This window comes from Mustela erminea, chromosome 2, assembly GCF_009829155.1.
Source record: "Mustela erminea isolate mMusErm1 chromosome 2, mMusErm1.Pri, whole genome shotgun sequence".
Taxonomy (NCBI): domain Eukaryota; kingdom Metazoa; phylum Chordata; class Mammalia; order Carnivora; family Mustelidae; genus Mustela; species Mustela erminea.
In genome coordinates, this window is record NC_045615.1 from 75,568,420 (window position 1) to 75,591,361 (window position 22,942).

Genomic DNA, 22,942 nt, shown 5'->3' on the forward strand with positions numbered 1-22,942 from the left:
TATTGCATATTCTGGTTCTCTTCTTCTGTGTTGCCTATGTGTATTTTTTCCAGTTTTGACCATTTTGTTGTTGTTTGGCATTTACTAAGAAATCTGAAAGTCGAGGGTTGATTTTTGAAGTTTGGGGAGACTGACTTTATTTGGTTGTGCTCCAGTTTATCCACGTATATGTAGAAGCACCACTGTTCCCACTGTTTCTCTCAAGAGCTGTGTATGGCTCTTCCAAGGTTATAGACAACACAAGTATGGACACAGAAGTGGATGTTTTTAGTTTGTTCTCCTGGCCTGGGAGGCTAGGAAGAGGGAGCCAAGTTGAAAAGAAGCTTCGAGGAAGTTGCAAAATGTAAACAGCTACTGCCTAGGATAACTGGCATTGAAATACATGATTAATGGCCAATATCTCTAAGATAGTTAAAAATCTATTCCTAGCCAAAAAAAATTCACAATGCTAAAAAGTTTGCCATTTAAAAAAGGGAGAAGGAAAGGCCTGCTGTATTACAGGCGTTTTGTATCTGTTAATTCATTTAACCTTTGCCACAACCCTTTGAGGTGAATATTACAACTCTCATTTCATCACAGAAGTAGCGGATGTTCAGAAAAATTAAATAGGAGCCCCAGAATGTGCGACACAGATGCTCTGCAGGTCTGATCCCTAACCTGCATCTTTCTACTGCTCCTCCCAGCAGGAAAGTGAAACCTGCACTAGTATAAAATAGATTCTTAGGCATGATTCTTAAAGGAATCATGAAGACCAGGGACTTTCCAGTACATTCAAAGGCTATATACAAATCCCATATATATGCCTATCTTGCTAATGCATATTTTTACCAAAAAGAATGGAATACTTTCAAAATTATAACTTTTAAGTAATATAAAAAAATCCAAAATGGCAGCTAAAAGTCATTTTTACTTCCATCGTAAATCTTTTTTTTTTTTTTTTTAAGATTTTATTTATTTATTTGACAGACAGAGATCACAAGTAGGCAGAGAGGCAGGCAGAGAGAGGGAGGAGGAAGCAGGCTCCCCACTGAGCAGAGAGCCCGACGTGGGGCTCGATCCCAGGACCCTGGGATCATGACCTGAGCCGAAGGCAGAGGCTTTAACCCACTGAGCCACCCAGGTGCCCCTTCCATCGTAAATCTTATGGCACATCTTTATATTCAAGAATCTCTTATGCAACATAAAAAGGTCCTATATTTCAAGGATATATAATGCACTCTCAAAAATAAGCAGAATCTTTAAAAACAAAACAAAACACAACACAACAATAACAACAACAAAACCCCGCAGAATTAACCTCTGGTAACAGAAATCAGAACAGTGTTGCCCAAAAGTTGTGAGATAACTTAATTGGGGTGTTAGTTACACAGATGAACACGCATTTGTTAAAACTCATCAAATTGGACATTTAGATCTGTGTACTTCACTGTATATAAAGTTTAACCCACTTTCCCAAAACTATTCAAAAGTCTTAAAAGTAAATTTATAACTTCCGATGGTATATGCAAATGATGGTCCAAGTAATGAGTTCCCTGCTGTCCTGGCAATGGTAAAGCAGGCAGAGGTTCTGACCATTTGCTCTGTGCTATTAGGCAGGATGGATGTTCCCCAGATAGGGCCGGGACAAATCCAGCCTCTGGGGGTCAGTAGCTGTCCTGCCTTGGGAACATCCAGTGGGAGAGGTGCCAACCCGAGACTGGGTTCCTTCCAGCCAAGGGGATGCTGGGCATAATTCTTGATCCTGATGTTTATTCTCATCCCTTTGCACACAAAAAATTCCTCTTCCCTGCCAAATGCTAAACTCTGGGCCTCACTAGCTTTTAAGCGATGAGGTGAAGGTCCTAAATCTAGAACCCTAGGAAGCTTTTGCCTTCTTCTTAGACATTTCTGTCCCTCGGGATATGGAGATTTGGTCCTGAGACGAAGCAGCACATGGCCATTGTGCAAAGTCTCCTTCTGTGCCCTTTTAAAAACATGCCAGAGACACAAAGGTTACATAGCAGAGAAGAGCCTGCTGTCTTTCCCACGGCAGGGTACGCTCAGCATTTACTGTCATTTAACTTTTCCATTCCTCCATGGGTCTGGCCTCCCAGCACTCTATAAAGGGAGGAAACAGACATTTTTATAAACCTTTACTAGGAGAAGAGCTCTGTGGTGGGCACTGTCACATTCCTTGCCTCACTAGGATCCTTAAAACCACCCTGTGTGTTTGCATTTCATGTTGAAACTTTACAGATGAGTCACCTAAGGCACAGAGAGGTGAAGAAAATTGCTCAAGGAATTGCTGATTGGAAGCCAGCAGCATGCAAGACTAAGTCGTTTTTGCTACAAATTCTGAGTCTCTCTTTCAAACAGCCTTTGCCCAATTGGGACTAAGTCCAAAACAGCAAAAAATATTACATACCCAATATATATTATATAATTGGAATTTCTATCAGAGTAAACCTAACACTGTTTGTGCCCACCTTTACACATGGCATTGCCAAAAATGACTTCAAAGCCTTGGGTCTATTTAATAACTGAGATTTATTTTCAGGGCGGTGTTCTGCATTCTGCCAGTGGCCGGTGTGCAAAGCCCAGGCTTACTCCTGGATAGTGTTGTTGGATTTGGACTTTGTTAAACCAGGGTCAACTCTGTTCCAGCTCTGCTCAGACTTATAACAGGTCACCGTCTCTACATCTTGGCAAGGTGTTGCACTCCTAAGGCTTCCTGATAATTACAGGGTAAAGTGGCATGCCCACAATGTGCACTAATACAAACAGAAGAGAAATAACACAGCAGAAGTGGCAAAAGGCAAGCTTCGTGCATCAAAACACTATGTAGGCTGAATCTCATCTACAAGCTAGAGATGGCATCAAAGATTTTGAGAGAACATCTTCTCCATTAGAGCTGAACTGAGTGTTCAGGTGAGTGCTCTCACCTGTACTGGTCCATCCAAGTACCTCATGGCCATCAGCTAGACAGCCACATTATTAGCTCAAGGGAGTCAGGGTGAAAAGAGTGTATGTGCCTATTTATCATCTCTTTTTACATTCAGCAAATCCTTCACATAGAGAATACAGTCTAGTATGTCAACAGAGCCAAAACATAATTTTATCTCTGTTTTCTCCTTCAAATGGAAAATGAGCCTGAGAAGGTAATCATATATGAAACCTCAGATGCAGACATCTGTCTCACGAGCAAAACTCTGAACTGTAGGTGTCACCAGCAAAAAAAGATACGTCCTCCTTCACACAGCTGTGCCAAATAATACACAAAGAAATTAACAGTATTTGGAATCATTGCTTGCAACTCTGTATTTTACTATTAAATTATTCCAGTCCATAATTTGCATTTTCAAAAACTAAAATTGTAAAAGAGCTGGTTGGTAGCTTTTCAGGTACAACCATTAATAAAGATGAAAGACGGTAATTACTTCATGGTAAGAAAAATACAGCCTTAGAATAAAGACGATGTGTGTGGATCTAAATCCCAGCTCTGCCACTTAGAAGATATAGAATGTTGGGGAATTTCTGTACTTGACCAAGTCCGTATTTCCTCGTCTAAAATGCGGATGAGAGACCCGGGTGGCTCAGTCGTTAAGCATCTGCCTTTGGCTAGGGTCATGATCCCAGGGTCCTGGGAGGGAGTCCCACATCCGGCTCCCCACTCAGCAGGAAGTCTGCTTCTCCCTCTCCCTCTGCTTCTCCCTGTCCCTGCTTGGGCTCTCTCTCTCTCAAAAAATTAAAATCTTTAAAAATAAAATAAAATGGAGATGATAATATCAACAAAAAGTGTTATTACTGATCTCTAAGTATGTCAGCATGAATCCCCCAGCCCTACTGCTATTTAACATACAGCCTTGATTAAATTTCTACCTGAGATCATTTAACTTATCCATCTATTTTGGATACCATGCTTCAAGATGGCAAAGAAAAACTTCTGCAAAAGAAGTTCTTGGGTCAACCAGATTACTATATACCATAAATGCAGTTTAAACATCACGAGCTCTGTGAAGCATTCTTGTCTCACCTTGCTTTTGTGGAGGGTACAGTCTCACGAGGAGAAAGAGAAATATCCCAGTTAAGTTAATATGTAGTGTGCCAGATGGAGATTAAGTGCTCACACATTATGGAGAAAACAGAGCAGGGTTGGAAGTAATAGTTGAAATTCAATAAGGATAGCTAAAGAGAGTCTTGCTGAGATATCATTTGAATAAAAGCCCAAGGGAGATGAGAGAGTGAACAATGTGGATAACTAAGGCTGGGTAGGTGGCGGGGGGAGACACTTCTAGACAAAGAGAACAGCATGTGCAAAGGCTCTGGGGCTGGAGCTTCCCTGATGTACTGAGAAACGGCAAGACTGCCAGTGTGCTGGAGAGAATGGGGGTGGACTAATAGGAGGTGCGATCAGAGGGGCATCAGGAGCCAGACCATGTGGAACTTTCTTATGGGATGAGGTGGTAGGACAGGGTTCTGAACAGGGAGTAATGAGATCTAACAAGTTTTATAAAATTTGTGTTCAGAATAGACTATTAGGAGTCAAAAGCTTGAAGCAGGGATACTAGCTAGAGGGTTACTATAGTGACTCACGTGCTACATAGCAGTGGCTTGAACCTGGGTGGTGGGCGTGCAGTGAGAGCAGTGACTGAAGGGAAAGCCAACAGTGTTTACTGATGAATTAGAGCTCTCCTGTGGGAGAAAGAAAGAAGGGAGAGATGGCTTCAAGATTTAGCGTGGAGAGTGGGAATGAGAGAAGTTGCTGAGTGTGGTGGGGATGAGCACAGAGCAGATCTGGTGGGAAGGACGATCAGGAGCCTGGTGTCGGATGTGTTAAGTTCAAGAGGCCTATTAGACATACAGAGGTAGAGAAGTAAGCAGCTGAACAGAAGAGTCTAAATTGAAGACACAGTTCACTTGTACCTAAATGTACGTAAATGTACCTAAACCCATGGGGGCAGACAAAATCACTGAAGGAATGAATGTAGTTAAGGGAGAGACAAGGGTCCAGGGCTGAACCGCGCAGTATCGCTGTGATTAGCGGGCACCAGCCAACGGGGCAGAGAGGCAGCCAGAGCCAGAAGGAAAACTGGGGAGACTGAGGTCCTGGAGAGTAGGTGAAAACTCTCTGTCCTGGAGGAGTAAGCGATCACCAACAATGTCACATGCTGCTGACAGGCCTGGCGAGGTGAGAATGAAGGAATGATCACTGGCTCCCTGTGGAAGTCATGGGACCCTGCCAGGAGCGGTTTCCACAGAGTGGGGAGGGCCAAGGCTTGGATGGAGTACATTCAGGGAAGAATGGCAGGAGATGGAAAAAGGGACAACTTTTTTCAAAGATTCGCTCTGATGGTGATTAGAGAAATGAAGTGGTCTCTGAAAGGACACCTGTAATTCAGTGGGTATTAGACTTTTAAGATGGGAGAAATAACAGCATATTTGTATGTTGATGAACCCGGGTGATAGAGAGAGAAATTCTGGTGATCCTGCCCATGTTGGGGAAGGAAAGGGACCGGCTGAGATGTGGCTTTGAGCAGGTGATACAGAAAGAGATCTGGTGCACACGTGTGTGACTGACCCTTGCCATTTCACAGTTTGACAGTTTGACCCTAGAAGTAAAAGGGAGACTAGAGTATATGGACTCAGAGGCAGGGGCGGGGAAGGGAGACAGAATAACTTCTCTTGCAGAAGTATGCTTCTAATTGCTTTCTTCACTGAAATCATAAGCAAGGCCATCAGCTGAAAGTGGCGGGATTGGGGTGGGGCAGAACTGAGATTTGAGGAGAGAGAAAGTATTCAACAGTAAAATAACATGGCCAAAAAAGAGAGCTAATTGTTTTGATCCCCAGAAACCAATACTTTCTGTTGCATGTTTTACTTTAGAGAATATCACAACTCTCCTCTGTCAGATCTATCTAAAAAGCCTAGAATGTATTCTAAATTCTTCCTTCTGTTGATTTTTCCATTATATCAATCCCTCCACCTTCTAAACAGAAGTGTAACAAATCCATTTCTTGTCTTCTCTGCCTCAGCCTGGGTCCTCTTCTAGCCTTGATTACTGCAAAAGCATCCTTATCAACTTCCCTGCTTCTGGATACAGTACTTTCTCCATGTATGGACAAATATGGAAATTATTTACTTAGCAAAATCTATCAAGTGTCAAATTATGTGGCTTTGAGTCATATATTAAACAAAAAAACCCCTGTCTATCCTTAAAGCTGTGGCCATACAGATCTTTCGATAACAGCAAATATTTCCTGAACTAAAAAAAAAAAAATTCCACACTCCCTCTGCATGACCCTGGAGGGCTCTTCACGATCTCGCCTCTGCTTGCCTGCATAGCTTCATCTCCAGGCTCTTCCCTCCTGCCAGCTTACACTCAAACACTGTGCCAAAGGACCACACACATTCCTTCTGCTTTTGATTCGTGAGTAGACTTGAAAAACAATGGTGCAGAAAGAGAGTAAGGACGCCAGTGAGTGTTTCCTGTAGGTATTTGGAGCAAAACATTTAAATTACATACAAACAGTGATCTCATGTAGACTAGCATTTGTGACATAACATTTCAGAAGCCTCTTCGTGTCTCAATCACTTGCCACAGCGGAAGAAGCAAACATCTTCCTTGTTTCTCCTCAGTCTTCCTTTTTTTTTTTAATTTTCTGCTTCCTTTCTTCCCTTTAACTTATACCAGCTGGGCACAGTATACATATCAACCCTCCACCTTTGTTTAAACCCAGCCTATGTCGCTTCTGGTAATTCATGTCACTTTTTTAGTACATGAAAAGCTGAGAAATAATCATTTTAATTAATGAGCAGAATTCCTTGTTTATCCTCTGGCCAGTTTTAAGGAAGGAGAATAAAGCATCAAAGTACATCTAGTACTGCTGGTGGTTTCAAAATATCTCCTCAAATTCTTTGATACTTCTCTCTTCAAGAGGTGGAGCCTAATCCCGCCCACCAACCTTGAGTCTGGGCTGGCTTGATGCCTGGCTTCTAGAGAACAGAATACCATGAAATGAAGGTGAACGGCTTTGGACGTTTGGTCAGACAAGGTACTGGTGCTTCCGCCTTGCTCACTCTCGGCCACATGGTGAGGAAACTGAGCGCCTTGTGGAGAGGCCCCCTTAGTGAGGAACTGAGGCCTCTGGCTATCAACCACGTGAGTGAGCCCCCTGGGAAGTAGGTACTCAAGCATGAGTCAAACCCCCTGCCTAGATGCCTAGTGTCACCCCCTGCAGGGAGCCTGCGCCAGAACCACTCAGCAGGAATTTCTGAGCCACACAAACTGAGAGAATATATGTTGGTGTTCAAAATCACTAAGCTTAGGGCAATTTGTCATGTTGAATAAGACCACAAGTACAATACTGATGATCATGAAATAATATGCAATCATCAAATAGATCTGGGATTCTAAATCTAGGTTACTTTCACTTTATTTCATTGCTATGAAGTAATGCAAAAAAGAAAAATACGATTCAACATTTTTATAAGATCATCTCTTGCTCCTTTTTTTTTTAAGATTTTATTTATTTATTTGACAGATCACAAGTAGACAGAGACACAGGCAGAGAGAGAGGGGGAAACAGGCCCCCTGCTGAACAGAGAGCCCGACTTGGGACTCGATCCCAGGACCTGAGATCATGAGCTGAGCCAAAGGCAGAGGCTTCACTCACTGAGCTATCCAGGTGTCCCTCTTGCTCTTTTTTAAAAAAAAATTTATTCATTTATCTGAGAGAAAGAGAGAGAGCAAGCATATGAGTTTGGGGTGGGGGAAAGGGCAGAGAGACAAACAGACTCCCCGCTGAGCAGGGAGCCAGACACTCAATGGCTTAATCACAGGGTCCCAGGATCAGGACCTGAGCTGGAAGCAGGTGCTTAGAAGACTGAGCCACCCAGGCACCCCTGCTCTTTGTTTTTTAAATCTTCTTAAATATAATAAATAAATAAATAAAAGTTTAAAAAAAAAAAGTTCTTGAGCCTGGAATATTTATTTCCATTCTCTGGTAGAAGTAAGTAGAGATTTTTAGATGAGGATTTAAGAAGGAATACAGAGTACTTTAACAGTTTACATAAAGCATTTTACCTAAGTGACTTGGCTCTTAAAAAGTGAACACAGGGCGCCTGGGTGGCTCAGTGGGTTAAGCCGCTGCCTTCGGCTCAGGTCATGATCTCAGGGTCCTGGGATCGAGTCCCGCATCGGGCTCTCTGCTCAGCAGGGAGCCTGCTTCCTCCTCTCTCTCTCTGCCTGCCTCTCTGCCTACCTGTCATCTCTCTCTGTCAAATAAATAAATAAAATCTTTAAAAAAAAAAAAAAAAGTGAACACAGATGTGTGCACCTCTATCTATTGAGAGTAGGAATGTCATTGACAACACCTTAATTCTTTAAAAGGACATGAAGAAAATGAAAATTATTTAATAATTAAAGACCCCTCCAAGGGCCTAATTATGTAGTTCTGGGTTAGATATTCTACAAAAAAACTGTTTATGCTTATCCGCAACTTGTTCCAGACCTCTAATATTCATTATTCAGGGCCTACATGAAACTTCTCAAAATTAAATTTATAAATGGTTACATTAAAAATGTAATGCATTCCAACAAGTGTTGAAATAGTTATTCCAAAATTACCAGTGAAGATAAACTTTATATTGAATAAAACATAACCTTCAGTCTGGACTAAATTTTCTGTCCATTAAAGGTAAGATTTGGAGAAATATAGCCTATGGTGAATGTAATCATCAGCCTCAAGCCCTCATTCACCCTTTCTTCTCCTGGGTCAGCAGCGTGGCCTTAGGGATTTAACCTATTAGCACTGGAGTTTTCATTGGCTGCTGTTAACAAATGTTTTTTTCCTTAGGGAAGTGGTTACCATCTTCTTTGTAAAATATGCTTATTATTTAAAGGGCAGTGTGGAAAAGCAAAGAGAAGAGATCATCACCATCATGACATCAAGTCCAGAACAAACGGAAACTTTGTGGACTACTTTTGTTTTGTTTCTAAAAACAAAGCTACAAGAGAGTATCGCAGGGGAATAAGAGCAATGAACACTTCTAATTTTTTTTTTTAAACCATGAAACTAGCCAATGCTTTAAGACTAAAATAGATTGAAATCAACTGACAATCTGCAATTCAACTCCGCTTCTTTTTGTAGCTGCATTTTCATCTAGCTTGACTTAGAACTGAAGGATTATGCATAAAGCCATGATGTTTATCTGTTTCAAGCTTATTTGTCAAATTTAAGACCCAGTCGACACAGTGAGCATGAGATCACTGGCAAGCATCTACTCCGCCTCAGCCCCCTCATTAAAGCATGTATGTGCCTCCCTTAAGTCTCTGGGATAAACAGCAAGAATCTGCCAAATGAGACCACAGCGTGTATCTTTCCTCTGTAACTTCTTGAGCTCTCAAAATCCAGTCTTTTCCTTCAAATTAGTGAGTTGAATAATGAACTCATTTAATATCTGTCTTGTTACCATGTACTAATAGTTAATGTGTGGTGTACAAGATCTACATCTAGAAGTTGAAAAAAAAATTCCAGCGAGTATCTTCTTTGCTTCATTTTTTTTAATATCCTCACTGCCTACACCAGGGTTCTATGTACTGCAGTGACTTAATAGTTACTTGTTCAAACAAGAGAATTCAGAGGGGGGAAAAAAATGAGATTACTTTAAAACAAGAAAAGAAGGTCATATAACTTAAATTCTAGAAAAAATTATGTTTGCAATTTATTACACATCTGATTCCATTGCTTTATTTTGTGATTTTTAATATGCATTAAATTTCTTTGATTCATCAAAGTACTTATAAAAACTCATGAAGATTAGGTTTTTAAATATTTTTAGATTCAGTTTGTCTTTTTTTTTTTTAACAATTTATTTATTTTAGAGAGACAGCATATGTGCATGCATAGTGTGCATACAAGGAAGCTGGGGGAGGGGCAGAGGGCTAGGAAGAGAGAGCATCTCAAGCAGACCCTGAGCTGAGGGTGAAGCCTTGACATAGGGCTCAATCGCAGGACACTGAGACCATGACCCACCCTGAAATCTAGAGTCAGATGCTTAACGGACTGAGCCATCCAAGTGTCCTAAGATTTTCAGGTGTTTTTCTTTCTTTCTTTCTTTTTTTAATTAAAGAAGATATAAATTTCGATAGCTAAAATGCTCCTTTATCACACTGGAAAAAAGTTATCATGTATCCTCTATTATAACTTATATCCACATTGGAGAGTTATGGGTACATCATCAAGTATGATAAAAATCAAGATGCTAAAATAAAAACAAGAGGAGAAAAAAATCTGATGCCAAATTAGATTTCTACTTAGTAACTAGAGTTGACACACAACCAAGAGCCCAGCCTGAAAGACATTAGTGGATGGGGCGCCTGGGTGGCTCAGTCGGTTAAGTTCTGCCTTCAGCTCAGGTCATTATCCCAGGGTCCTGGGATCAAGCCCCCAAGTTGGGCTCTTTGTTTAGTGAGGAATCTGCTTCTCCCTCCTCCCTCTGCTCCTATCCCTACTACTGCTTTCTCTCTCCCTCTCTCCGTCTCTCATTCACTCTCCCTCAAATAAATTAAATAAAATCTTAAAAAAAAAGAGAGAGAGACATTATTGGATATAACCTCCAGCACAGATCAGTAAGAAATTTTCAAAGAACTCACATTACTTCGAAATAATGCCTTCTACTTCACTGGTGTAATGCCTATTAATCCAAAAGAACATGTATCTCTACCATGTCATAATGAACAAATACTTCAGGGGAGGGCAGTGTTTCAGAAATAGGTCATCTGTGTTAGAAAGAGTTGCGTTTCCCTGCACTTCTTTACTAAACATAAAAGAATTGTCTCATTACAGAAATAACTAATGCCAAGTGACAAAAATAAAAACTGGTCCAAGTGTCCAGGTCCCAAAAATGCAGCATTAAGTATGAAAGAAACTTGACAGCAGCCCTAGAAACTCACACTTTGCTGCAGCTTTTCTCATAATGCTTCATGTGCATATCATGGTTCTTCTCTGGAGCACACTGGCCCAGATTAATATGAAACACGCTCCTGTAACTCTTTTATCCCTGGCGAAAATTTCCTCCTGTTTACTGGACAGACTCCTCTTAGGATACTATAGAGGATGTGACTCTGATCCCTCTTTCTCTAGCTTTTTAAAAAAAATTTTTTTTTTAAATTAAAAGAGTCTGTCTGCAGAATGGTTTAAACACTTATCGTTAAAAGTCATCAGAACACAGGCAACAGAACACTCCTTGTTTTCACCCTCAAATCCTGCCTCCATATGGAGCTATGCTAGATACATCAATGTATATCTCTCTCCTGCTTCCCCTGCTTGTGTACACACACACTCTCTGTCTCCTCTCTCTCTCTCTCTCTTTAAAAAAAAAAAAAAAAAAATCAGTCTATTTCCCACCACCTCCTTCAGCCACCAAATAACTTAACTGCAGGGGGAAAAAAGTGGATATAGACAGCAGAATTTGAAGAAACCATTCTTCCCCCATTAATACACTAGAGCCAGATTGCCTAGTTTGTGTTGTTGTTGTTGAACATAGTCAACAACATAGTTGGCCTACAATATTAGTTTCAGGTGCACAACATAGTGTTTTGACAATTACATGTGTTATGAAATGCTTACCACAGCAAGTGTAGTTACCCTCTGTCACCATACATAGTTATTACAATATTGCTGACTACATTCCCTATGCTATATTTTTCATCCCTGTATCTTATTTATTTTTTAACTGGAAGTTTGTACTTCCTAATCCATATCACCTGTTTCACCTGCTCCTATCTTCCTCTGCTCTGGCAACTACCAGTTTGTTCTCTGTATTTATTTCTGATTTTTTTGTTTCCTTATTTTTTTTCCTAGATTCCACATATAAGTGAAATCAGATGGTACTTGTTTTTTTCTGTCTGACTTCTTTCACTTAGAGTTTCCCTAGATTTGAATCTCAGCTTTGCCAGTTTTTAGTTACGTGACTTTGGATGAGTTTCCTAAATGTTCTGTTTCCTCACCTATTAAGTAGGAACAAATAATGACTACCTGCTATGGATTCTAGGAAGATTAAATGAAGTAATATATGCCAGGTCCTTAGAATAGTTTCCATGGGACAGCAGTTATTTCCAAGGTCCTACCCCACTGTCTTCAAACCACTCTAATACACAGCCTGGGCTGGATCTCTTCTCTCCCTTGACCCTTCCTCTTCTTGTCTTCATTTATTTTTCTCTAGCCAACAGCTCTTTAGCCTTTCCAAAATAAATTATTTTAGGCTCCTCAAGCTTCTCCAGTATTTTTCCCCCCGGACTTTTCCCACTAACCCCATTCTCTTGGAAGGAAGCAGGAGAGAGAAAGATTGTCAAAACTTACTCACTATGATTCTTTTCAAAAATTTCTGCCACAGAACTTTAACAGTATCTATGATTCTTACTCCTAAAAAGGCACTGCTGTATCCATTACACTTAAGATTACAACATCAATGAAAAGAACTCCTGAAAATTTTTAATTAGTTGGAATATTGAACAGGAAGAAGATACAAATGAGATTATATGTTTCACTGAATCTTAAAAATCTTCCTCAATTTCCTGGACTATGTTATATTTCAGACTTTAGCATTCAATATTCAGCTTCCCCACTCAAGCAGCTTTCCAGAGTCAGTGCCTATGTCTTAACGGGTCATTCAAAAGTACCAGGACATTTTTAAACAGCCAATGAAATAAACTGTTTATCGATTGTTCATAAGATCACACTTCATTTTAGGGTCCCTGGTAGTTAGATGGAATTGGTATTAGTTTACTCAGTAACACAAAGGGAAGGCACCAAATTCATTCTGCCTCATTTATAAGCAAAACAATGCAAATCATTTTTCTCTTAAAGCTGAAAGTTGGAGGGTAACAGATCAGCTAAGTCGGGGACTGCACTCATTATCACTTGAGCCTCGCTGGTTGGTTATCGTATGGTTCTGATGATCTCTTCATGTAATTTTATCATCCCTTATCTCTCAGAAAAGTTCTCTTAGTTCTATGTCTCCTTTTAAAAAGTAACATTTATTATAAACACAAAATGGGTAAAAGACCTCAACATGAAGCAGGAATCTATCTCTAGATAGATATCATATCTCCTCTGTGTTCTAGGAGAACATAGGCAATAACTTCTTCGACACTGGCCATAGCAACTTGTTTTAAGACATGTCTCCAAAGGCAAAGGAAACAAAAGTGAAAATAAACTTTTGGATCCTTATCAAGATCAAAAGACTCTACACAGCAAAGGAAACAGTCAACAAAACATAGTCAACCTACGGTATGGGAGAAGATATTCACAAGTGACACTACAGACAAAGGGCTGATATACAAGATCTATAAAGAACTCCTCAAACTCAACACACACAAAACAGATAATCATGTCAAAAAATGGGCAGAAGACATAAACAGACACTTCTCCAATGAAGACATACATATGGCTAACAGACACATGAAAAAATGTTCATCATCATTAGCCATCAAGGAGATTCAAATCAAAACCACATTGAGATACCACCTTACATCAGTTAGAATGGCCAAAATTAACAAGTCAGGAAACAACAAGTGTTGGAGAGGATGTGGAGAAAGGGGAACCCTCTTACACCGTTGGTGGGAATGCAAGTTGGTGCAGCCACTTTGGAAAACAGTGTGGAGATTCCTTAAGAAATTGAAAATAGAGATACCCTATGACCTTGTAATTGCACTACTGGGTATTTACCCAAAGATACAGGGGTAGTGAAAAGAAGGGTCGTATATACCCCAGTGTTCATAGCAGCAAAGTCCACAATTGCCAAACTGCAGAAAGAGCCAAGCCCTTCAACAGATGAATGGATAAAGAATGTATGGTCCGTATATACAATGGAATATTGTATTCAGAAAGAATAAATAGCCAACTTTTGTATCAACATGGATGGAACTGGAGGACATTATGTTGAGTAAAATAAGTCAAGCAGAGAAAGTCAATTATCATATGTTTCACTCATTTGTGGAGCATAAGGAATAACACGGAGGACATTAGAAGGAAAGAAAAAGTGAATTGGGGTAAATCGGAGGGGGAGATGAAGCATAAGAGACTGTAGACTTTGAGAAACAAACTGAGGGTTTGGGAGGGGAGAGGGTGGGGGGATCGGTGAGCCTCGTGGTGGGTATTATGGAGGGCACATATTACATGGAGCACTGGGTGTGATGCATAAACAATGAATCTTGGAACACTGAAAAAATAAAAAAATAAAAAGTAAAACAACAACAAAAAAATCATTTTTTGATCACTTTTAGTATGCCAGGAACTATGGTAAACCCTCAGCATACAGGAAAGCATCTGTCCTTCACAACAAGGTAGGTCCTTTCATAACACCCAGTTTGCAGATGAGAAAACTGAAAATGGAAGGGATTAACCAATTCCATCCTGGCTACTTATTAAGTAAGTGGTGAAGATGGGATTCAAGCCCAGAGCAAGCAGTCTTAGCAACTGTTTCCAAAAAGCCTTACTTATTTTATTTCAATTTTAAAAGTTTTGTGAGAAAAAAAGTTTTGTGAGAAAGAAAGAGTGTGTCTGTATGTACTCTATACTTACAAAAGTAAACACTGTCTTGGGTTTGTCTACATAGCTATAAATTTTAAAATAATTCTGGAAGTCATATATTGCAACTTCTCAGTTGCCTTTGTTCTTCGTTAGCCAAATAACTTTTTTCTTTTCTTTTTTTTTCTTTTTAACAACAGCAGAGTAGGTCTATTTTTCTGTTTCTCTTCATTCCTTTTCTCTGAAGAAAATACTCAGAGGAAATAATCATGAACTGAGTGGTGCCAGTGTTGGGGGCAGAGGAGGGAGCAGGTGGGAGAAGGCTGAAAATGAGGAATCAGCAAGGCCTCCCATCAGTGATGTGACTAAGTCTTCAGGGGAGTTACTGAGGCTTCTTTGTCCCATGAAATGCTTGGTGTGAATGAATTTGTGGGGAGACCAGAGAAGAGCCCTGGTTTCCTATTCAGTCATGAGAGGGTGAAGAGGAGATAGCAGGAGGATGCAGGAACATGGAGGCAGGCCTACCAAGGATTCTCAGGAACCCCGCAGGAATCTTAGGGGGAGTGCTGGACAATCACAATCTGGGGCCTGCAGCTGGACCCATTGTCATCAGATCTAGAAGTGAGCTGAGAGCCATTGGCTGAGAGTGGGGTTATATATTCATGTAATCAAATACAAATCACCCTAGGAGTTCCTGGGTGATTCAGTCAGTTAAGCATTTGCCTTCATCTCAGGTCAGGATCCCAGGGTTCTGGATCAAGCCCCGAGTATGGCTCCTTGCTTAGTGGGGGAGCCTATTTTTCCCTCTCCCTCTGCCCCTCACCCCTGCTCATGCTCTCTCTCTGTCTCAAATAAAATAAAACAAAACAACAAATTCAAATCATCCCTACTAAAGCAGCTAAAAGTTTTAAAAACCGGTAACACCACATGTTGCCAAGGACTTGAAGCAACTGAAACTCTCATATTACTGGTAAGAATGCATATGGTGCAGCCACTTTGAGAAAGTCTTTGAAGCTTCTTATAAAATTAAACACCAACTATATGACTTAGCAATTCACCTCTTGTCTATTTACCCAAAAGATATGGAAGCATTGTGTCCACACAAAGACCTGTATGCAAACTCTGACAGTGGCTTCTTTCAGAACAGTGGCTTGTTTCATAAAACCGGAAGCAACTCAAGTATCTATCAACTGATGAATGGATGATCAAAATGGTATATTCCCACCGGGGAATCAATCCCTTGCCAATAAGAAGGAACAAATGACTGACACATGCAACCACATGGATGAATCTCACAAATGTACAAAGGGGAAGAACCCAGACACAAGACTACCTACAGCAGGATTCCGTTTACATGACATTCTAGAAAAGGCAGAAAGAACAGAGACAAAAACAGACTGGTGATTGTCAGGGGTCCGGGTTTAGGGAGCGCGAGGACCTCCACAGCTAGGGGTACACGGAAATATCTGAGGCGACAGAAATGTTTTGTATCTTGATTACAGCGGTGGTTTCATGACAGATGCGTGCACGTCTGTCAGAACACACTTAAAATGGGTGAATTTTCTTGTGTTAAATTATACTTCAACACAGTTGGGGCTGTTGTTGCTTGTTTAACTTAAATCATCCTCTCAGGTCATCATACACAAACACATATGTGCTGCGGTCACTCTTACAGGAGGGGAATCCCACGTACTTCATCCTGGTGATTTTGTTGCACATTCTCACGGGTTCCCCCAGGCCCCAGTTTCTATTTAGAAAGAGACGTTTAATTAGAGCGTGACTCCACCTGGCCTCTTGGCCACTATAAGGCTGTTTTGTGGGCCACAATGTTACCATATACTTAACTAACTGGAATCTGAACGCTCTCTTCTCAAGTGCACAGAATCACAGCCTATGGTTTGTACTGAGGGCTCTCAGATAATACAGGCAGGCTAGTCAAATTTAATTTCTGAGGAGCAATAAATAATTTTTAGCATAACTATGCCCCCAGTATTGCATGGGGCATGCTTTTTATTTGTTTTATCTGGCAAACTCATCATTAACCCATGTATGGCCTTTTCTATTTTAATTATTCATCCACCTAATTAACGAACCAATTAAATTAATCAATCTCATAATCATGTTTTAACTGCAGGTATTTTTAGTGACTTTGACTCTAACTTTCCTCTTAAAAAAACATGTAGCGGCATGCCTGGGTGCTGAGTAGGTAAGCGTCTGCCTTTGGAGCAGGTCAGGATCCCAGGGTCCTGGGGTCAAGCCCTGCATTGGGCTCCCTGCTCCACAGGGAGTCTGCTTCTCCCTCTCCTACTCCCCCAGCTTGTATTCCCTCCCTTGCTGTGTCTCTCTCTGTCAAATAAATAAATAAAATCTTAAAAAACAAAACAAAACCATGTAGCAACTCCAAGGCACTGAGAATTTATTTTAGACTACTGAGAAATGACTAGTTTAGGATCCTGTTAGTCAAATTGTGATCTGCAGACTTGAGGTGTCAGCATCAACTTAGTGTTTGTTAGAAAAGAATCTCTGGTCCCACCTGCAGCTATGGAATTCAGAAACTACATCTGAACAAAATCCCCACGGGATTCATGTGCACATTAATGTTTTAGGTGCACTGATTTAGAAAGCTGTGTTTTAGGAAAATTCCCAGGACATCTAGCAGGTTGGATTGGAGAGAAACCGGCTGCAAGTAGAGAAGCCTCTTACGAGAATATTTTTAAAGTTCAAGCATTACTACAATATCTGAATTATGGCAGTAGGTAAGAAAGGAAAGGAACTGAAGTGAGAAAAACTCTCAATGGGAAAAAATCAATGGGACTTGGAAAAGGACTGGATGGAGGAGAGAAAGGAAAGATGTCAGAATGTGAATATAAGTCAAGCAGATTCATCAAAGAGCTTCTAGTATCTTTAGGAGTGGTTCTGTGGTTCTGGAACCTAGCTGCGTGCTGTAATCACCTGGGAGCTTTAAAATACTGATGCCTGAGTCCCAGGTCCAGAGACTCTGATTTAAAGTGAAGCCTGGCATTAAAATTTCTAAATAGTTTCCAGGTGATTCTAATGAGCAGCCAAGGTTGAGATCCCCCAGTACGGGTGCTTTCAATCTATTTGTTTTCAGTTAGAGTAGTGATTTTTTCAACCTGGCAACACTTCAGAATTATTTGGAGAGCTTTAAAAATATACCAATGTCGGGACGCCTGGGTGGCTCAGTTGGTTAAGCGGCTGCCTTCGGCTCAGGTCATGATCCCAGCATCCTGGGATCGAGTCCCACATCGGGCTCCTTGCTTGGCAGGGAGCCTGCTTCTCCCTCTGCCTCTGTCTGCCTGTGCTTGCTCTCGCTTCTCTCTCTATGACAAATAAATAAATAAAATCTTTAAAGAAAAAAAATATCAATGTCTATATCCTGCTCTTAGAGATTCAGATTTAAATGGTAATATTTCAGAAGTTCCTCAGTTGATTGTAACCGGCAGCCAGAGTTGAGAGCATTTAACTGAAAGATATAATTTGATTGATAATTTATTAACTTTTTTTTTAACTAACTATTAATAAAAAGGGAATTCAGTGCTAACAGAATCCAAAATTCTAGTTAGGTGAAATATAAGCGCAAGCATTAAGCTTGTTATAATTTCACAGTGAAACTTACTTGGAATTAGCCACAATTTTCATGTTTTCAAAACCTCATTTTGAATTGCCCCAAATATCAGCTGATAACCATTAAAATTGAATGACCATTTATGAAATGAGCATTATTCAGACACTTCCAATATAATATGAAATAGATTCCAACCACAACCACAGTTTTTCATCTTAGGATAAAATAAGGTCCTAGGTGGTGATGAAGGTAAGGAGGTAAGGAAATAAAATGTCTAAAATGTATTTCTTTTTCTTCTTCTTCTTTTTTTTTTTTACAGAGGGAAAGATCACAAGTAGGCAGAGAGAGAGAGAGGGAAGCAGGCTCTCCGCTCAGCAGGGATGCTGAGGCAGATGCGGGCTTGATCCCAGGACCCTGAGGCCATGACCTGAGCCGAAGGCAGCGGCTTAATCCACTGAGCCACCCAGGCGCCCCTGAAATGTATTTCTAAGTCAACGTAAAGTCTCTATCAAGATTCAGCCTTATCTAAATAATAAAAAAAAGAAAAAAGCAAGCAGAATATTTAAGCACTTTGTAGTTAACTTGTTCCTATAGTATTATTTCATAAGTATGCAAAGTAAAACTTTTTTTTCAAAAAAAGAATGTTTTCAGATGACCTTTATAAAATGGAAAATTGGCTTACCTCTTCCCTGTGATTCTTAATTGGCATACAAAGAATACTCTGTGTCTTGTAGCCTGTAATTTGGTCAACTTCTGCATTGAACCGAGGATCCTAGTAAAGAAAAAGAAATTCAATTTAATGACTGATCTGTTCAAAGATTGATTTGATTTTTCTGATTTATAAGATTAGAAAAATCTAACCTTCGACTTACCTTATTGCTCTGAACGACAATTTTATCATTGGAAAGACATCATATCATGTAAACAAATCATCTTTGACAAAGATAAATTTACGTTTTTTAGTTGCTAGTGTTCGTGAGAAACAAAAAAATACAGACTCAAAATATGTTCAGAAATAAAGGAAATTCAAAATATTAACCAATTTAGATGGCATTCCTTAGATTCATGGAAAAGTGGCAACTCTCCACCACTATAATACAATTTGCCTATTCCCATCTCACTATCTGATTCTTCTGTGCCATCCAAAGGAAAGCATCTCTGCTCTGAAATTTTTCCTGTAAAACCTACCACTCCAAAACAACCTGCCTAACACTAACTTTACTTCCCTCATAATGGTTGCTTATATATTCCCTCAGTATTCTGTTCTTCTATCCCAAGTGTTTGTAAGAATTTCAAATAATTTCATGTATATATGTGCATAAAAAATTTTAAATATTTTCATGTATATATGTGCATTAAAACAAAACAAAACAAAACTGCATGGCCTCAATCAGACCGTAAACAACTCCTTAATCTTTGTACTTCTTTTCCCTTTCACAAAGTACGTCACGCATATCCAATAATCACAAAGGACTTCTGAGAGTTGTAAAGGTTCTAATGTGGGTTGAAGAAAGAAAGATACAAGCTATTTTCCCTTGAACTTTAGATTGGGAAGATTAAAGTTAGGTTGTAAATTCCAGGAAGGTTTTTTTTTTTTGGTTCCTCACCGTATTCCCAATACAACCACAAGAACTCAAAAGCATTTGTTAAATAAATGAAGGAATTCATTAACAAATGATATAGTCATCAGATGTGATCATTTTTAGCTTATTATAGTTTAAAACAAAGACTGTAGGTAAGAAGGAAAACATGCTAGAGAAAATGGACAGATACTACTATATGCAATAAGATTAGAATGGAAACAAACATACCAGAACATGAACATTTAAAGGAGTGTTGTTCCCCTCAAAGCAAAAGCCTTGGGAAGTTTACATACTCGACCTAATAATAGCAACACTGCTCTAAAAACTCTGTTTTTGGAATTCCCTTCAGAGAATATGGAATAGCCACACTGGAAAACCCTCATCTTTGAAGGTCATTTATTTATTTTTTAATTAGTTCAAAGTCACACAAGGCCAAAGCTGTGAATGAAGTAAATGATTACAGTAGATTCCGTCAACTGGGGTCAGAAATGGTGCCAATTTTCCCAGGAGAGCCATACTTGGCATTAAAGACAATTTCGAAAGGAAAGTTATAAAATGGCAGAAAATCAGTATAAATATTTTATATTATTAATAAATACTACTGCATTTTCCTTTTTTTCTTGCAAACATGCTCAAAGTTATATTGAAATACAGAGAAAATGTTGGCTGAATAAATTTTTAAAAATTGTTCTAAAATAACATACTAAAAAGGCAGACAGGACGCTGGTATTGATGAATTAAAGAAGTAAAACAATTATTAAATTATATAGTGGATTATTCTACAAGCTAATAATAAAAACATGAATAAAAATGCATCCTCAGAAATTATTTTGTTAATGAATATTTGAATTACAAACCAATTTATAAAGAAGAGGACTTAACTATCTAATCAAAGCAATAGAGTTTAACAAACTGAAATTAATAGGGCTTTCACAGCTTTGGGGGCATATTGGGCATTTAAAATCAACAGCAGCCCTGGATTCCATTTCACTGAAGGAGTGGGAGTAATGCATGTTTCAAATTCACTTTAGGTGAATTCTGGCATCTCAAAGAATTTTCCTAACAATGCACTCAGTGCAAAGGCAATATAGAAAACTTTTAACCCCTTTAGGTCCAGGAAACACCAAAGAAAAAATGGAGCAGTACTACTACTGTGATTATTCCTTTCACTATTTATGAGAACATGACAGTGTAAAAACAAAAACAAAAACAACAACATACGCCTTGGAAGTTCACTTGATGAAATAAAGCAATTGGTACCAGATTTGCCCTCCTACTGAAAACTGTAAGACTAGACCAAATATACAAGACAAGTAAATCACAGACCATGAAAAAGGGAAATAGACAGGACAACCACTCTGGCTTTCTTCCTGGGACCATTTTCCTGCTGGCAAGAAGGCAGGCAGTACCCAAGTGTAGCAAGGCTTCCAAATGGAATTGAAAGGAATTCAGAGCTTCTAAAGTGGCTAATATTTGCAAGGAAAAATAACTAATAAGAAAGCTACATTGGGGGATTAGAGGGAGCGATAAAAGGAGTGGTAAAAGACTCAGCGACTACTCACTTCAGACATAGTCACTTAGAGACTTAGTGACTTAGAGAACTAGCTAAAAATCATGTATTGAAGGCTGAAAGCAGAATGGTGATACCAATTAGAGAAAGGTTTTGAGACACTGGAGTTCCAGCTCAGCCATTCCACCTCAAGCATTCAGTTGAGACACAGAAAAGCCAATCCTTAGGAGTAAGAAACATTCCCTAGATTTGGAGGCATTCCCTAAGACTGAGTTCAAACTAAAATGGATCCACCCCAACAATAACACCAAGCCTGACAGGGCAAAAAGTAACTGCACTGCCTGGAAGGACAAATGTCAGCCCCATTTAAAAAAAGACGATTATGATCCAAAAATCTTGCAATAAAACATGTACAATGTCCAGCATATAATCAAAACTCATAACATGTGAAGAAAACAGGAAACTGTAACCCACAGTGAGGAGAAAAAATAGTCAAAAGAGAATGACCCCAAGATGATTCAGATGTTGGAATTAAGAGACAAGGACTTTATACCCAGTATTATAAATGTTCTTAAGGACTTACGGAAAATGTGGTAATAATGAATAGATGGGAAACTGTAAAAAACAAAACAAAACAGTTATTTTAAAAAAGCCAAATGGAAACTCTAGAGCTGAAAAGTACAATGTCTAAAATGAAAAGTTCATTGATGGTTTAACAGCACATTAGAAACAATGGAAGAAAATGTCAGTGAACCTGAAGACAGATCAACAGGAAATATTTAATCAGAAAGACTGAAGGGGAAAAATACACCTGTAAAAATTAGCAGAGCCTTGGGTGTTTTCTGGGACAATATCAAGAGGTCTAACATATATATAATTGGAGTGCCAAAGAGAAAAAAGAGAATCGAGTGGAAAAATACTTAAAGACATAGACCAAAATTTCCCCAAAGTTAGTGAAAACCTTATAGTATGAAATGATACATAGCAAGAAACATGTAAGGTGAAAATACAAAGGATAGCTGACTTCTCATGAGAAAAAGGAAGACCAAAAATGTAGGAAAACTCTTTTAAAATGTTGAAAGAAAATTACCATTAAGTGAGAACTGTCTATCCAGTGAAAATATCCTTCAAGAATATAAGCAAAAGAAAGGCATTTTCAGATAAACTAAAACTGAATTTGTCACCATAGGACTGTACTACAAGCAATGTTAATGGAAATTGTAAAGCCTGAAGGAAAAGCTAACAGAATGTGCACAAAGGAATAAAGAGCTTGGAACTTGGCTTAAACATATGCACAAAGATTAAGGAAGCTTGGGTCTTTATTTTTGGAGAAGGAACAACCTAACAGAAAAAGAAAAAATAAAACTAAAATGCACCTTGAGGTGTTAGATTGAAATTGGAGGTATCAGTAAGAATTCACTGTTATTAACATAGGAAACTGTTATTAATATAGGAATTAGATATAAAAATAAATAAAATATAGACAGGTGTATTTACATATTTTATTCCTAGTCCTGTCTACTGACATACGGGCAGCAACAAACACATACCAGAAGCAATGAATGCATCTAGTGCTCACATCTTAGCTTCTATCTTGGTTACCATTCCCTCTAAAGAAAGGAACCAGAGTTTCCTGGGAAAAAGTATGATTCTAGGGCTAAAAGGGGGAAAGTATAAATTGAGCATGGAACATATTGTTAAGCCAGTTAGAACTTTCCGCCTACAAAGAAGCAAGAAAGCCCAGAGTGACAAC

General features: G+C 39.2%; 1 protein-coding gene across 4 annotated transcripts in view; it reads right to left on the reverse strand.

Moving 5' to 3' along the window:
• Positions 1-22,942, reverse strand: part of PDE5A (phosphodiesterase 5A) — a 149,768-nt gene that overhangs the window by 97,843 nt on the left and 28,983 nt on the right. For all 4 annotated transcript variants that reach the window (XM_032333296.1, XM_032333298.1, XM_032333297.1 and 1 more), the window contains exon 3: positions 18,779-18,868. In XM_032333296.1, the coding sequence (XP_032189187.1) occupies positions 18,779-18,868 (90 nt within the window). The remainder of the gene's footprint in view (positions 1-18,778; positions 18,869-22,942) is intronic.